Genomic DNA, 18,192 nt, shown 5'->3' on the forward strand with positions numbered 1-18,192 from the left:
TACTAAAAACTTATTTAAATCAGTTAATGTGAGTACAGTGGTTCAATATCAATATTATAAAGTGAGGAGAAAAACAACAACCAAAAAACAAAACAAAATAACGATTTATTTAGTGATGGCCGATTTCAAAACACTGCTTCAGGAAGCTTCGGAGCATTATGAATCTTTTCTGTCGAATCATGATTCGGATCGTGTGTCAAACTGCTGAAATCATGTGACTTTGGCGCTCCGAATCATGATTAGATACGCTGATTCATTATGCTCCGACGCCTCATGAAGCAGTGTTTTGAAATCAGCTATCACTATATAAGTCGTTATTTTGTTTTTGGTTTTTTTTTTTTTCTCCTCGCTTTATAATATTAATATTGAATCACTGTACTCACATGAACTGATTTAAATATGTTTTTAGTACATTAATGGATCTTGAGAGAGGAAATGTCATTGCTGGCTATGCAGGCCTCACTGAGCCATCGGATTTCAACTAAAATATCTTAATTTGTGTTCCGAAGATGAACGAAGGTTTTACGGGTATGGAATGGCATGAGGGTGAGTGATTAATGATATTATTTTCATTTTTGGGTGAACTAACCCTTTAATATTCTTAATCTCAAACTAATCCGCATGCGCTACTTGTCAACATGATATTAACTCTCCAAAAACCCACATTAACAGAAACTAAATTAGCATAACAAAACATGAATCACTACTAAATCTCCCACTTAACATTAATCTTGCACAATAAAAAAAAAGAACATTATATAATACTTAATTTTAGAATTGACTCTCCCTTTCGAATGCATTGGGCAAAGCATGCTAGAAAATAGAAATCCCAGCCTAGTTTCAGTTAAACTTAAGTTTGTCTAAATTAAAATAAATAAGTTAAAAAAAACTTAAATATATCAGTTCTGTGAACCTGAAAGAAAAAGAAAGTGCTAAATACTCATAAAAGTTAATTTGATTGAACTAATTTGTTTAATTTAAGTTTGTCCTACTCAAACCAATTATTTTGAGCATTAGGGATTACATTAGGGTTTTTCATTTGAAACGATGAGTAATTAATAAATAAATAAGCCAATTAATCTGTTACGATAATTTTAACCATGGTTTAGGCTGATTTTAGAGCTGAATCATCCATCATCTTTGTAAAATCACTGTATTGCAGCTTTGAGTGCATTTATAAAGTGGCAATAAAACACCATTGTTGAATAAATAGTTATTTTTTTTAATCATAAAAATAAAAATTGAGCATTTAATCATAAGGCTTTAGGTCGAAATGTTGAACTCCATATGTGTGCACTTATTAAAATGATTGTGGTCTGTAAACATTTTTAATACTTTTACTCAGTAAGGTTACATTAAATTGATCAAGAGTGACAGTAAAGACATTTATAATGTTTAATTCCTTTTTCAAATAAATGATGTTCTATTCATCAAATAATCCTGAAAAATAAAATGAATCGCAGTTCCCACAAAAATATAAACTGTTTTCAATACTGATAATAATCAGAAATATTCTTGAGCAGAAAATCAGCATATTAGAATGATTTCTGAAGGATCATGTGACACTGAAGACTGGAGTAATGATGCTGAAAATTCACATTTTAAAATAGAATACATTTATTTATAGTAATATTTCACAAGATTACTGTTTTTAATCAAATAATGCAGCCTTGGTAAGCATTTTATATACACTTTAATGAAACATTATTTTACATTTCTTTTAAAGGTAAATTAGATTGAGCTCTACTGAAATAGGATTGCACATGTTCTGGAACAAATTATGCCCTGCTTACTGTGGGAAAACCCCAAAGTGTTCCGACACCGCATGCATAATGTTAGGAGTTCACCAGGAAGTAAAGCAAATTGAATTAATGACAACTCAGCCGAGAATAATTGGCTGTGTGTCTGGCATTTAGTCAGACCTTCCATAAGAGACGTACTGAGCGATGACTGTATTGTAGAGGCTGTGTTTTTACTCTCGCTCTTTCTCTCTCTCAGCAGGTTTCTTTGTAGAAACGGAGGGATGGATGGAGACAAAAGAGCAACTTCTGAAAGGATTCTTCTGGAACCGTACATGTACTTGTTACAACTGCCAGGTGAGGGATTACACATGTAGTTTATTTTTATCTGCTGAAGGAATAGATCACAGAAAAATATATTTACTCACCATCATGTCATTCAAAAACTGTGGCTTTCTACCGTGAAAACCTGACAGTCAAAGCTGTAGTTGAGTGTGACTGAACTTTAGGTTATTTAAAGGGGTGGTTGATTATGATTTGACTTTTTTAACTTTAGTTAGTGTGTAATGTTAGCCTGACGTGGTCATACTCAATTCTAGTCAGAATATGAGTCTGATACTGCTCCATTCGTCTTTGATTATGGGGGCGTATTTCAACCGATCCAGGAAAGACCTCAATTGGATAGACCTACAACCAATCAGAGCTACAGAGTAAGTGACGTATGTTGAGCGACGCATAGTTGTCAACAGAACTCTTCTTAGCGACCATCGGGGCCAGCTGATAAATCAAACTTTTGCCGAATCCCGTAGGAAGGACTGCAAATACATCTTTCCCATCGACAAATGCCTTGATCGCGGTCCTCTGTTCCTCTTTTAAAATTAATGCGCTGTCGATATCTTCTATAACGGACGCGATGGCGGAATCTACACATCTCAGTTCTTCAACAGCCATCATTGTTGTAAACTAATTGACCTTTTGCAAAGACTCGTCCCCCTTAGTTACTGTTGCTTTGTCCGACAAGCCGTGGCGCTGTCACGCCACACAGAGTGGAAAATACATCGCGGAGCAAAGAAGAAACTGACAACACATCGACAGACGAGACAGAGCAGGTTACTTATGATATTAAACAAAGTCCCAGCTTTCAAACTGTGTAGTTATTAAAAAAATTCAAACAATAAAAACCGTTTTGTGGCTCTTTAATGTGTTGTGACCATGATCGTGACAGATTGCTGTAGCGCCTCAGCTCAAGAGGCTCGTGAACCAATCATCTCTTTCTACTAGTCCATTTATAGCATCAAATAAACATGAATGAACATGAGAATGAATGTTGTTTCAAACGCGGAAAGACGTCAATATGCACAATTTTTCAAGTTTAACTCCACCGATGTTAATCTTCTAACTCCTGACTGCTTTGTTGGACAAAATGGCGGATGCAGCGTTCTGATTGGTTAGATCGTTTATCAATCAAACTCCCCAAGCGCTCTTTGATGACGTGGGTGGTTACGTAACCGCAGATAGCCTGTCCATCATCGATTAAAGCCCGCCCTGGCAATTTGATTGGCTCGGCCTTCTGGGAGCCGAGCATAATTACTCCACAATGGATCGAGTCCAGACCGAGCTTCCCGTCCAAAAAATGTTGTGGGCGGGGTTCGGGCTGGCACCCAGGCTAGTGTAATGTTGCTGTTTGATCATAAACAACATCTGCAAAGTTACGACGCTCAAAGCTCAATGCAAAGAGAGATATTTTCTTTTACAGAAATCACTTTTTAAGGACTACAACAAACAGCTGGTAGGGACTACAATGAGCTTCTTCCCAGGTTGGTGACATCACTAAACCTGAAATTTACACAAACCCCGCCCCCAAGAACACACAACAAAGGGGACGGGGCCATGTTGGGCTGCTTTAGAGAAGAGGAAGAGTGTTGTAGTCATGCTGTCACTTTACTTCACAAACGAGTGTCAATTCAATGCTGGATTTGCACAAAAGATGAACATGACGGCACATGCTAGTGGATGAGTTGAATCAACTCCACAGCAACTACATCAATTTATCCACTAACCATTCAGAAACATCCAGTTTTATTCTAAAAGTTGACCATAACGAATTAATTAAATGAATTGACAGTCCTAAATATAATATATAACGCAGTCTGATTAAACCTACAAACCTTCATTTTTGTGTAAATGAAGATCTTTGGCCAGTGTTGCCAAGTAATCAATAATTTTTCCTCCCATCTCATATTTTCTTCCATCACCATGTCCCTTTAGGGACTCCTTTTTTCTGCCTTGTGAAACAAAAAAAATGACATTTGAATCTGGAAAAGTACAAATATTTCATGAAGCCTTTGAGTAATATAAGAGGTCAGATATAGGTGGAAAACAGCATGTCACATTGCTGAAAGCTGCTGTCACTGCTTGACATTTCATGTCAACTCCCCATTTTGTGGTATAAGCATCATCATCCTATAAGTCAGAAGAGCTCAGCATTCATACAGGAAGTCTGCAGTCAGCACAATGCAAAACAAATGATAATATTGTGTCTATTATTAGTTTCTCCTGCTGTTGTCTCATGTAAGAACCATCAATACAATGACTATTAGATTCTGTGAAAGTCACAATTGTTGTTCAAGGACTATTTGTGATTTGTTTTGTTCCACATACAAAATAAAGTGTTGGCTCAACAAGGACAAATTAAGTTGCTCCAACTACCAGAGTTGTAGCCCTGGAAACGATTAATCTTATGTTCGTTAAAATGTTGTCTGAATGCTTTAATGGGAACCCCATATGCAGCATTTTTATCTTAGAAAATGATGGCTGCGTTAATGTTTTTAAAATTGTCAACTTCTGTTTCCTACCGTCTCGCAGAATTAAAACACTCTCTCTCTTTTCGCTGGTCTTAAGAAGCAAAAATGTTTTAATTTGATCTGCAGTAAAACCCTGCTGAGTCTTAGAGTGTTTCCACCTAATATTCAGTTTGCTGAATATTAGAGAGCGGGAGGAGAAATACTGCTGCAGCATCAGAACCCGCTCTGTTTTCCTGTCGTCCTCTTGCAATTTTAATGATGTCTTCTGTGACAGTATGTGGAAGCCCTGCGCGGGTGATGCAGAGATGGTCCTCTTGGCTAGTTTTTGCAGAGGTCAGGGAAGAAATCACTGAGGAACTGAAATTGAACAGAGGTCTCCGCTGGTGAAGGGCAAAGGAAGTTCTTTCAAAAAAGGAAAGCGGACGCACATGTGACGAGGTTGAGAAAGACTGCCAGTAGGTCATTCATTTGCATTTAAGAGGGTGAATCTTTAAAACGTGTGCAAGTCACATTTCACCCCAGAATCAAAAGAGGTTTGATTTCTCGTTGATGCAATTAATCCAGACGCTTTACTCTCGGGTAGGGCTGAAACTAACTATTATTTTGATAATTGATTAATCTGTTTTTTTTTGTTGTTTTTTTTTGATCAACTTATCAGATGAAAATCAAAATTATTATACATAAATAGTTTATTTTTAAAAATATATATATTTTATTTGAATCCATTATTTTAAACTTTAACAAGTCCCTAGTATCCCCAGAATGTGTCTGTAAAGTTTCAGCTCAAAATCACAGATCATTTATTATAGCTTGTCAAATTTGCCTATATTTGAGCAAAAACACGCCGTTTTTGTGTGTGTCCCTTTAAATACAAATTAGCTGATGCTCCCCGCCCCCTTTCCAGAAGAGGGCGGAGCTTTAACAGCTCAACAACAACAAAGCTGGAGAATCTCACGCAGCCAAAATGAGGAAAGTGTTCAGCCTTACATTGTTCAAACCGGAGTCGACACTGATGGAGAGACTCAGGAAGAAGTTACAACTTTTAGACGTTTCTGAATGGTTAGTGGATAAATTGATGTAGTTCATGTGGAGTTGATTCAACTCATCCACTAGCATGTGCCGTCATGTTCATCTTTTGTGTTGAATTGACCCTCGTTTGGTGTAAAATGACGGCATGACAACAACACTCTACTACAACAACTCTTCCTCTTCTCTAAAGCAGCCCGACATGGCCCTGCCCCCTTTGTTGTATGTTCTCGGGGGCGGGGTTTATGTAAATTTCAGGGTTAGTGATGTCACCAACCCGGGAAGAAGCTCGTTGTAGTCCCTACCAGCCGTTTGTTGTAGTTGTTAAACAGAAAATATCTGTCTTTGCATTGAACTTTGAGCGTCGTAACTCTTTCATGAGATTCATCCAACTGTTTCCATTAGTAAAGGGCAAACTGAATTATTTCAAAAAGGGAAACCGTGGCACATGAAGTGAAGGAGTAACACTGCCATTAAGTCATTAGATAGTGCAACCTGCAGTAACTCAGTGAAGGCTTGAGTTACAGGAAGCTGAGAGGAAAAGGCTCATGAATGGAGATGAAGTGATTCGTTCTGAGCATCTATTTGCTGAAGACCATTTGCTGAATAATCTGAGCTCTTCAATCTTCAAGCTGCAAGTTTTAAAAGGTGGTTGAAAACAGTTGTTGATTTATGACCGTATTGAGACTTTAGCCACTGCTTGTTTCATGTATCATGATGATAAATGATTGTCGAACATAAAATGAACCTGCAGTTATAATGCAAAAACAGCAGCTTGATTTATATAAAAAAAATCCATCAAATTTATTTGCCATTGTACTTGTGATGCTATTATTATTCATGATTAAATGGACAAAATTGGAAAGCTGAGACTTTGTTTCTTATTAGAAGTAACCAAGCAGAAAGCTGTTTGTAATTATTGTATAGGAGGCGCATTACAAATAATGTTTGGTGTAGGGAAAACCGCAGACCTGGCTTGAACTACAAGTGATTCAGTCCGTGAGTTGCAGTCCGAACACGTTTTTCCGTCCCTTTTTGATTGACTGGATATAATCGGCCCTTATCATTGTCCTTTTTTTTTTTTAAACAATCGTTAACCGATACCGATTATTGGCCGATATATCGGTGCATCCCTAATCTGTTTGTCTTATTGCAAATTTTGTGCTAGACAATAAGAAATGCCATTGTCAAAATGTTACTTTCTGTTGAAAAACATCAATAATAAAAGCTAAACTAAATGACTCCTTTCACTTTATTGGGGAAGAAAGACTACTGTTTTTATGAGGTTTTTATGGAAAGTTGTGAGAAACATCAGCTCTTCTTTTACGTCCATGTTTGCGGTGCAACCAATTCTGATATCTTGTCATCTTTTCTCTGTTGATAGGAAAACAAGTCAGAACAAAACTCTCTCAAGCATTCAACCACTGGCTCAATGTCCCAGAGGATAAACTTCAGGTAAGGGTTCATTTGTGTTTATCAAGAAATGCAGGATTGACAATATTGTTTAAATGCGAAGGTGGAAACATTACGTTCTATGAATTGAATAGACTATTGTAGTCTGATCATTTAGCAGTTCATGTTGCTTTTGAGGCAGTTGTCACACACACACACACACACACACACACACACACACACACACACAAAAATTACTCATTCTTGTTACTGGAATGCATCCTTCATTTTTTTGAGTTTTCCATTATTCCTAATGATTATCTATATTATTGAATATCAGTGATCAGTCTTAAATTTGGATCTGCTTCTCAAACAAAGCTATTGTTTGACTTTGAAGACTTCGGATAAAACGTCCAAGATGTGTGAATGGGTGTTTCGATTTGGTTTAATTGTACAATAGCTGTTGTTTTTAAGGACTACAACAAACGGCTGGTAGGGACTACAACAAGCTTGTTCCTGGTTTGGTGACATCACAAACCCTAAAATTTACATAAACCCCGCCCCGGAGAACACACAACAAAGGGGGCGGGGCCATGTTGGGCTGCTTTAGAGAAGAGGAAGAGTTGTTGTAGTAGAGTGTTGTTGCCATGCCGTCATTTTACACCAAACGAGGGTCAATTCAACACAAAAGATGAACATGACGGCACATGCTAGTGGATGAGTTGAATCAACTCCACAGCAACTACATCAATTTATCCACTAACCATTCAGAAACGTCTAAAAGTTGTAACTTCTTCCTGAGTCTCTCCATCAGTGTCGGCTCCGGTTTGAACAATGTAAGGCTGAACACTTTCCTCATTTTGTCTGCGTGAGATTCTCCAGCTTTGTTGTTGTTGAGCTGTTAAAGCTCCGCCCTCTTCTGGAAAGGGGCTGGGAGCAGCAGCTCATTTGCATTTAAAGGGACACACACAAAAACATTGTTTTTGGTCACACCCAAATAGGGGCAAATTTGACAAGCTATAATAAATGATCTGTGGGGGATTTTGAGCTGAAACTTCAGACACATTCTGGGGATTTATATTACATCTTGTGAGAAGGGGCATAACAGGTTCCCTTTAAAGGGTTAATTCACCCAAAAATGAAAATTGGGTCATTAATTACTCACCCTCATGTCGTTCCACACCCGTAAGACTTTCGTTCATCTTCGGAACACAAATTAAGATATTTTTGATGAAATCCAATGGCTCAGTGAGGCCTGCATTGACAGCAATGACATTTCCTCTCTCAAGATCCATTAATGTACTAAAAACATATTTAAATCAGTTCATGTGAGTACAGTGGTTCAATATTAATATTATAAAGCAATGAGAATATCTTGTGCACCAAAAAACGACTTATTTAGTGATGGCCGATTTCAAAACACTGCTTCATGAAGCTTTGGAGCTTTACGAATTGAATCAGTGGTTCTGAGCGCCAAAATCATGTGATTTCAGCAGTTTGATGGTTTGATGCATGATCCGAATCACTGATATCGGCCATCACTACATATTGTTAAAGTCATTATTTCGTTTTTTTGCGCACAAAAATATTCTCGTCACTTTATAATATTAATATTGAACCACTGTACTCACATGAACTGATTTAAAAATGTTTTTAGTACATTAATGGATCTTGAGAGAGGAAATGTCATTGCTGGCTATGCAGGCCTCACGGAGCCATCGGATTTCATAAAAAATATCTTAAATTTTGTTCTTATGGGTGTGGAACGACACGAGGGTGAGTAATATAAGACATTATCATTTTTGGGTGAACTAACCCTTTAATGTGATAGTTTTTTCATTATATTACAGTTTAAAATATTGTAATATGATGATTTAATTATGCATAAGCTATTTATTTTTTGGAGGGGTGACAGATCTGTGCATGTTATTGACAGGGTTTGTTTAGATTGTATCTGTTCCTCGTGGTATTCGTGTGTGTGTGTGGAAACTTCTCCCTGCCTCAGTCAAAACTGGGTGAAAGTCATCTAAGTTGTCTGTTAAATCAACACACATTATGGTAAATTTTTCAGTCAACTTGTGGTTGCCGAGGGCAAAGTGTGAAGAGACGTGAAGCAGCAGATCTGTTTCACTTCTGTTCTGCTTAAGAACTTGGCAGAAAACCTGCTATCGGCTGCTCTCTGAAAGTCTTTCTATCAACCTACTCTCTTTGTTTGCTAATTAAGAGAACAGTTGTTCTTGCATAACATTGGTTTTTGTCTTGAATCAACAACTAGTCTAAATGTTACTAACATTGAACATGACTTATGTTAATTGAGATTTCTTGTACCAGTGATGCAGCTTTGCATGATCATTTTCCCTCTCTCTGACCCTTGCCCTTTTCTGAAGTGCTGATGCACCTTTAATACTTTTATAAGTAAATGGAGTTGGTTATGATATTTTGTTGGTGGTTAGATGCTTGTGATGTCATAACCTCAATTTGCATGGCATAAAATTGGTGATTTCTTGTTACTGTATTTCATCAGATTACACGGCTGCTTTTAAGTGTCTCAATTGTTGAGGGTTTTTTTGTGTAAACTGGTCATTTCCTGTATTGTCTTTTTTTTTTTTTTCTCTGCACTGGCATGGCAGAGGCTGAAAATGATCAATGCAAATGCATTTTAGCTGTTAATCATCACAGCATGCGCCATTTTCAGCATTCTGGCCTTCAAATTGAGCTGATGACTGGGGATAGTGTTACAGCAGAGAGAGAGAAATAGACGCACATGCAGGATCCAAGAAGCTTTTCTTTGATCGGTGATTGATTTTGTCATTTACTTTTGCAGAATAAAGAAAATTGGGCAAAATATCAAAAATAAGCTTTCTGTATAACTGAAGTATATATTTAATATTAAACGGGCATATAATTATTTTTGGTAAATCAGCAAAATAAAAGTAATAGTCTCTATACCTACATTATATTTGTGTGGGGAAATTAAGTCATTATTGATTAATAATCTTTTGCCACTGCTGTCAAATCTCATTCGCATTGGCGTTAAATTAAAAACTGGTGCTTTAAGACATGCAGCACCTGTTTGTTCCAAGTTTGATATCATCTGCTCCAAATGCCACTGCAACATTAAAGTGCCCCTATTATACTTTTTCGTATATTACATTTCATGCAGTGTGTAATGTAGCTGTCTGTGAAGTTGTGACGCCAAAAGTGCACGATTAAGTTATTGTCACTCAAAAGAAAGAATCGACTCTGAATTGCCTAAACGAGTCATCAGGAATTCGAATCCCACCTCCGTGATGGCCACACGTCACGTAACACATTTGCCTAATTCCCATACATGTTCTTCATTGGCTGCTCATGAACAACATCTATTTTAATGCGTCCTTAAATGCAGTAGCTGTTCATGTTGTGTAAATTTCAAAGACATTTCTTAATACATTGTAAAACAAATCTTGCTCCATCCTCAAACTTTAATGTTACATCAGTCATTCACGTTAGTGCAAAAGTGATGTAGTGATATAGTTAATGATGCAGTTTCCACATGTGCACCACATTAAATTAGAAATATACACATTGGTTTGTTGATGGACATACTCTTGTTAAAGGTGCCATCGAATGTTTTTTTATCAAGATGTAATGTAAGTCTAAGGTGTCCCCTGAATGCGTCTGAAGTTTCAGCTCAAAATACCCCATAGATTTTTTTTAATTAATTTTTTTTAACTGCCTATTTTGGGGCATCATTAAATATGAGACGATTTATGCTGTGCGGCCCCTTTAAATCTCGTGCTCTCCGCCCACGAAGCTCGCGCTTGCCTTAAACTGTGCCTAAAAAGTTTTTTTAGGCACAGCTAATATAACCATCAAATGGATCTTTGCAAAGTGTTCTTCATGCATACTGCATGCATACGTTGGATTATGTGAGTATTGTATACTGTTATATTGTTTACATTTGATTCTGAATGAATTTGAGGCTGTGATCCGTGGCTAACGGCTAAAGCTACATTGTTGGAGAGACTTATAAAGAATGAAGTTGTTTATGAATTATACAGACTGCAAGTGTTTAAAAATGAAAATAGCGACGGCTCTCTTGTCTCCGTGAATACAGTAAGAAACGATGGTAACTTTAACCACATTTAACAGTACATTAGCAACATGCTAACGAAACATTTAGAAAGACAATTCACAAATATCACTAAAAATATCATGATATCATGGATCATGTCAGTTATTATTGCTCCATCTGCCATTTTTCGCTATTGTTCTTGCTTGCTTACCTAGTCTGATGATTCAGCTGTGCACAGATCCAGACGTTAATACTGGCTGCCCTTGTCTAATGCCTTGAACATGGGCTGGCATATGCAAATATTGGGGGCGTACATATTAACGATCCTGACTGTTACGTAACAGTCGGCGTTATGTTGAGATTCGCCTGTTCTTCTGAGGTCTTTTAAACATGAGATTTATATAAGAAGGAGGAAACAATGGAGTTTGAGACTCACTGCATGTCATTTCCATGTACTGAACTCTTGTTATTCAACTATGCCAATATAAATTAAATTTTTCATTCGAGGACACCTTTAATGCTGATGTAGAGGAATTACAGTTGCAACATCTCATAACTCGTCAAACTGAGTAGCGTATCACTGAGAAACGTCCTGCTCAAGTCGTCCTTTCGATGGAGGTTCTGGTTGAATAACTAGTTCTTCCAATGTTTCATAATCAGACTCGCGCTCGGATTGATATGGTAAAATCGACACTATCGTTACTGTCTTTACAGTGTGTACAATCGCTGAGCTTTAGGAAGTCTCCGGAATGGTAATGGGCGTTTGTTTCCGACTTTAAGCACTGTAAGCGGTAGACCGATCACAACAGACTGGGCCATCTGACCAATCGGAGGGTCTCGGAAAGGAGTGATTTAGAGAGACTGAATCATCAGACGAGTCGTTTTGAGAATCATTGAAAAATGTGGTGATGTGCAATGTATATTATAAGAAAATGAAAGCCTTTTTTTACCTTTGATGCATGTAAACCTGTTATTGATCTCCGAAAAAAATAATAGCATAGGTTACACACACAGTTTCTGCCACATATAGAGTACATATAGAGTAATATTGCATCCTTCATATCTCCAAAAAGTCTTTAGTTTCATCATATTTATAAAAGATAGATACGCTGTACTGACACTTTCCTAAAAACCCAGAGCTCTTGGAGGCGTGTCTGCCGTCAGTGCCGTGGGCGGAGCTAAAGAGTCACGAGCGCACGCAGCTTTTGAGTAGAGATTGTCTGCTAGCTGTGACATTATTATAAATGAAAAGTGAACAAAAGCATTTGTGTTGTTTACATTATATGCACTTTTGTGCTGATTGCCAACAAAACACAGACATCTGATGCAGCTTTACACACCACCTGTGATCAGCAAATCCAGCGCCGAACTGGGACTCGTTTACAAAGCATTTATCACTGAAATCCCGGGAACAAACAAACATACGTGCGCAACTCTGTTGCTGCCCTAGAAAAACAAAGTTCATCCTCTGTTCCATTAACACTGAGTTCTTTGAGAAGCTGAAAAAAGGTAATCTTTCCCTTGCAACCAAAAAAAACGCACTCCTCTGGTGACAGGAGCTGCGTCTCATTTCGGAGGCTGCGTCCTCCAGAGGTCACATTTGAAGGCTGCATACATCATCAAGGATCTTTTTGAAGAAAAGTAACCATAATAAAATTGACTTATTCATTGTGAGGTGTAAAATACTGTAATTTTTCTTTCTTTGCAATCTAATGGTTATTTTTCTTACATGAGACCGTCTTGATGATGTATGCAGCCTACGAAGGGTGCAACCCCTGAATTGGGACACAGCCATTGTTGAAAAATCTCTCAGCTACTTTATCCCGAACGAAGCGTGTTGATGGACGTGCTCTTGCTCTGGGTGATGTGTGTGTGTGTGTGCACGCTTATTAGGGAGAAGTGCCTATACAAGGAATTCCGCACTTTATGACGTGATACAGGCCATAATCAGAAAAATTTGGCGAAACATGTCCACAACCGGAAGTAGAGTATTTGGCACAGAAATACTGTCATACGTCCAATTCGTGTTTTGAAACTTTGGCATGAGAATCCAACTCTAACAGTGTAAATAAGTCAGAATGCATGAAATGGCATTACATCCCCCCCCCCCCTTTAAGAACCTTTAAAATAGCATAATAGGGGCACTTTTTTGTTGTTGTTCCTTCTGACCCATTTGGATCATTAGTAATACAGACCATCATCAGACTACTAATTTTTACATTTTTGTTAAATGTTACATTTTGAAACAACTGATCATATGCTTATCTTTAGAGCATGAAACGGAAACTGCGCTAGATTTCTCTTTCCTATCGTGTCGTATATATCCGAGTGAAACAGAAGAACAAATGTAGGGCGGGACTTGATTTTGTCCACAGGGAATTGACTGGATGGTTTGCAGTTGGTGGATGCTGACTTTAATATTGAGCCCCTCTTTGTATCTGACCTATCATGATTGATGCAGAAATTTAAAAAATATATATGCATGATGAGCTACAGTATTGATTATCAGTGATCAGTCTTAAATTTTGGTCTGCTTCTCAAACAAGGCTATTGTTTGACTTTGGAAGACCTTTAATGCAATGCACAAGATGAGTGAATACAAGTCTGTTTTAATGTGGTTTAACTGCACAGCAGTTGTTGTTTTTAAGGCAAGACACTACAGGCAAAAACAGTTGGTTTTTTTTAAGCACTGATCAATTTTGAGATTTTGGACTGTTTGGCTTTCCATAAATATGGCTGTTGACAGTGTTTTCTGATTTCTGCAATGATAAATGGAGAAATCCAAAATCTACTCTGTAAAAACCTTTTAATATGTCAACAAAAATCAAACACGAATTTTAAATCAGGCTTTATCCAATGTTCAGATTTCTGTTTTGGAAATGTATGCAAATTAGTGTATATTTAATTTGCATATTTTAACACAAAACTTCTTAATGTAGTCACTCAACTGGGAAGTATGGTGATCGGTTATTTATTTTACCATATTCAGCTGTAATGTCTTGCCTCAAATGTGCAACAAATTAGTTTTTTTTTTAAATAAATGTGGCTGAATGACTTTTTAAATGTAGGTTAGATGATCAGATATGAAATCTGTATCTTATGTGTTTTTGACCTTTACACACACTCACACACACACACAGCCTGATAGCAGTGAATGTTTCTGGTTGGTTGAGTGTGTAAGTGTAGATTTCCAGTGCGTATGAAAAGGTGAAATCTCATTACGCCCGTTAAACCCCTTCATATAGTTACGGCAACAATACCCAATGCTCTAAGCAGTGCTCTACATGCCTGTGCTAAACAATCGAGCAGATTTGCAGGATCTGGAAAACCTTTTGCTGGCTGGATATTCTGTGAGTGGAAAAAGGAAAAACAAAATGTAATTCATTTTTTGGCAATCCAGCTGTTTTCTCTCTGACTCCAGCATTGCAGATCCGTACTGCTCCCGTTTCACTCGGATATACAGCACAATAGGGAAGAAAAGACTTCCGTTTCAAGTTGCATGTATGATGTGATGGGAAAGATATATTGTCATAGTGAGCGTTGTTAATTAGCATTAAACTAGCCATACTGAAGGCTTTAGTCTGTGAGCGATCATACTGAAATTGTAACTCATCTGGTGACTAAGCTATGCTAATCTTGTCATTGTGAATCCGCTGATCTCCGTCCGTGCGCTATGTTATCTGCTAAGTCCGTCAGATCACATTCAACAGCTCTCCTTTTATCCTGAATATTTCATTAAAGCTCTTCAGACAGGGGAAAGTCAGCCGATCGTGCCAGTAACGCTGTTTTACGCGGCCTGTCTTCTCCGCTTCCAGGTTTATTTGATCTTGTGAACAGAAAACAACTTCCCTTTCTGATGTGTGCAATGTGGTCGGAGGTGTAGTAGCTCTGGTTGAATTATTATAAGGGTTGTTTATATCAGGTAGGTTTTTTCTGCCGTACAGGGCGTGAATTTTTAATCATCCCAGCAATTTTCATGTTCATAATATGGGGCTTTTTTTTTTTTTTTTACACCCATTGTGTTTGCTGTAATATAGGCAAGAATCTTTTTGAAGTCATACGTTTTGTTTCAAATAATGTACATTTATCATTTAATTATTTAGATTTTTGATTATAAAGCTGTAGTAAATGTCTGGTCATGATTACAGCACTTGCTTTGACAGAAATTCAGTCTGAAACTCAAAGCATACATTTTCAGCGAATTTGAAAATGATTGTCACTCATATTTTGACATTGCAGGAATATTTTTGATTGATTGAATGATGAATATGCATTAATTGACCAGCATATTTCAGCAAATGAATTAATTAAGTGATGTATCTTTTTATTGAAGTTACTGTATTTTAAATATAGTACACATGCCTTATGGACTACTTATGGTGTGCTTTATGCCGTTTTTGTAGCTTGGTAGAATAAAATCACATCTTTTGTTGTGTGAAAAACTGGATCTCAGACATTCTGCCTTAGAATTAGGGTTGAACGATCAAAATAAATTTGAAACTATGATATGACAAGTCTAGGGCCCTATGCAATCTGTTTTATTTTTTCCCAAATTCCGTTTTTTCCATTTTAATTTTTCTGGATTCCTTTTTTTTTTTTTCAGTTTTATTTTTTATTTATTTTTTGACCTCTCTTTTAATGGTTAAATTAAATTTTTGTATATAAAAAGCATGTCTAATTAATTGAAATAATGAATCTTGTCCAATTTACCAACAATTTTAATAAGTTTAACAAAAAACTTTTTTTTTTTTTTTTAGGGCCCTATGATAAACGTTTTATTCTTTGCCCTCAAATTTATTTTTTTTACCAAATTCTGTTTTCTGGATTTCATTTTAATGGTTTAATTCCATTTTAATAATCAAAAAAGCATGTCTAATTAATTAAATTCTTAAAAACAACAATATTAATAAAAAAATATATTTTCATGAATATTTTTTTTCAGAAGTTCTGTTGTGTATTTACATTTTTCTGGCAATCAAATGAACGCATACCATTTAATTTATCATTTTATCATGAAATTAAACTTTTTGTCAAACAATGTGCTGCACAACAGAGCTTTACTGTTAAAATTAAGACATGGAAGAAACACTGAGATTGTTTAAAATATATTTTAATAATTTATTATTAAATTAATTTATCTAAATTCTACTGTACAACAGTAATATGTTTCTGTCAAGTTAAATCAAACTTTTATTTTGACGGTTTGCCTAGAGCTTTGAGTTTGTCTGGGTTTATGACAGTAGTTTTCTCAAACAAAGCGGTTAAATGCTGATGAAGTGACTTTCAGAGCAGCTCTGGAGATGAATTTGTGCGTTCATATAGTGAGGCACGAAAACACCGCGAGCGCCACACGTGCTTCAGCGTGCGTGCGCCCGCGCGATTGTGTGCGAGGTGGTGTGAGGTAAATGAAACTGTGCTTCCGCATCATTCATTTCAGAGTCAAACTTAGAATTTCTTTCAAAGTTCTGTTTATTTTTGCTTTATAAAAAATTGGTCCCCCCCAATGTTCAAGACATGGTTGCGTCCTTGATATGACTTGGTGTGATTATTAAAACAGTCTGTGGTTTATGTACACTGTAAACCTGAATAAGTTGGGCTAACTTAAAAAAAAAAAAGAGGTCATCAGTTACATCAAATTGAGTTATGTTCCCAATTTTACGTAAGCAGAGCTGTCAAGTTTTGAGTTTGTAGTACTCATGCATGTTAATTGCTCCTAACTTGAAGTACTGCGTTTTGATAGAAATTAACATGAGATATAGCTAATTAACTTATTTAGACTTGCAAATCAAGTTATTTACTTCACTGTAAACCCTAATAAGAATTCAGAAAATATCAACTTGCTAATTTGCTAACATGTCGACAATAGCATGGTATAGCTCTTGCTGAATGAGTACAGCAACTTAAAGCATGCAACCTGCCTGCTCTCAAACCAAACTGCATGCACCACTTGTCACCATGATGGCAGCTCTCCAAAAACCCACATTAACAGAAACTCTTCTAAATTACCATAACAAAACATGAATCACTACTGAATCTCTCTTACCATTAATCTTGCACAACAAAAAAATAACGAGGGAAAAAAACATTATATAACACTTAATGTTAGCATTTACTCTCCCTTTCGAGTGCCATGGGCAAAGTATGCTGGGAAATAGAAATCCCAGCCCAGTTTAAGTTAAGTTCATCATATGTCAGTGCTGTGAACTCAAATGTAAAGTTCTAAATACTCATAAGTTAATTTAACTGAAATAATTTATTCAATTTATGTTTGTTCTACTCAAACCATTTAATTATTTTCAGTGTTAGGGTTGACGGTGTAAATAAATATGTGCTATGATTCATTGTAAGCTCTCATTTCAACATGAACAACTTAAGACAAATAGTAGTATTGTAATTTTACAGTTGTACTGTAAAATAAATGACTATCAAAATATTTATTGTAAAAAAATTACACTTTAAAATAAAGTTTGTTAAATAGCAATCTTACAATGGTTATGTAATTTTAATGTTTAATTTTTTTAATTTAATAATAATTAATAAAATATAAATTAATTAATAAATAAATAAATAATGTATGAAGAGTTTGATTCCTAAACGTCATTTTCAGAAAAATTGAGTTTCTGCCAAAATCAGTATTGTATCTGGTCGGTATTGAAAAGTCATTTATTAATTTTGTGCAAAATGTGATATCAGTCATGTTATACTGTCATGTTTTCTGCCTTTCTTTCCAAAACGCGACAAACGCCAGTCTCCTTTTTCTGCAGAATGCGATATATCCGCTCAACCAATTACATCGCACCATTCCACCCAATGTAAGCATTAAAGGCTTTTTTAAAAAACGTTTTTTAATACCAATGTATTTGGCAAATGCGTTTATTTAACCGTGCGGTGGCGCCAGATACTCGTTAATCGGTAATGGCAAATGATTTATCACATTAACATGACCCGTTAATTTCATTTTGGGAGTGACGGCTGAATGTAGCCTATTTATAGTAAAATGCCTGTATATAAGATAAATATTGGCAAATTTTAGACTCTGTCATATATGTGAGTCAACTTACTTTGTTGTGTATTTTCAATTTGAAAAATACCTTTTATATTGATGGATTTATTGCATTTTGGGGGAAAAATATTACGTTTTTATAATAAACTTTTTAAAATCATCATAATGTAG

General features: G+C 36.2%; 1 protein-coding gene across 4 annotated transcripts in view; it reads left to right on the forward strand.

Annotated features, from left to right (window-relative positions):
* Positions 1-18,192, forward strand: part of ggps1 (geranylgeranyl diphosphate synthase 1) — a 29,615-nt gene that overhangs the window by 2,409 nt on the left and 9,014 nt on the right. Inside the window, exons 2-3 of one of the 4 annotated variants that reach the window (XM_067385655.1) lie at positions 2,014-2,096; positions 6,954-7,024. In XM_067385655.1, the coding sequence (XP_067241756.1) occupies positions 2,014-2,096; positions 6,954-7,024 (154 nt within the window). Of the gene's footprint in view, positions 1-1,998; positions 2,097-4,896; positions 4,999-6,953; positions 7,025-18,192 lie in introns of those variants that run through there. The other 3 variants (XM_067385652.1, XM_067385653.1, XM_067385654.1) reach the window with 3 other exon arrangements.

Source organism: Chanodichthys erythropterus, chromosome 5 (assembly GCF_024489055.1).
Source record: "Chanodichthys erythropterus isolate Z2021 chromosome 5, ASM2448905v1, whole genome shotgun sequence".
NCBI classification, from domain to species: domain Eukaryota; kingdom Metazoa; phylum Chordata; class Actinopteri; order Cypriniformes; family Xenocyprididae; genus Chanodichthys; species Chanodichthys erythropterus.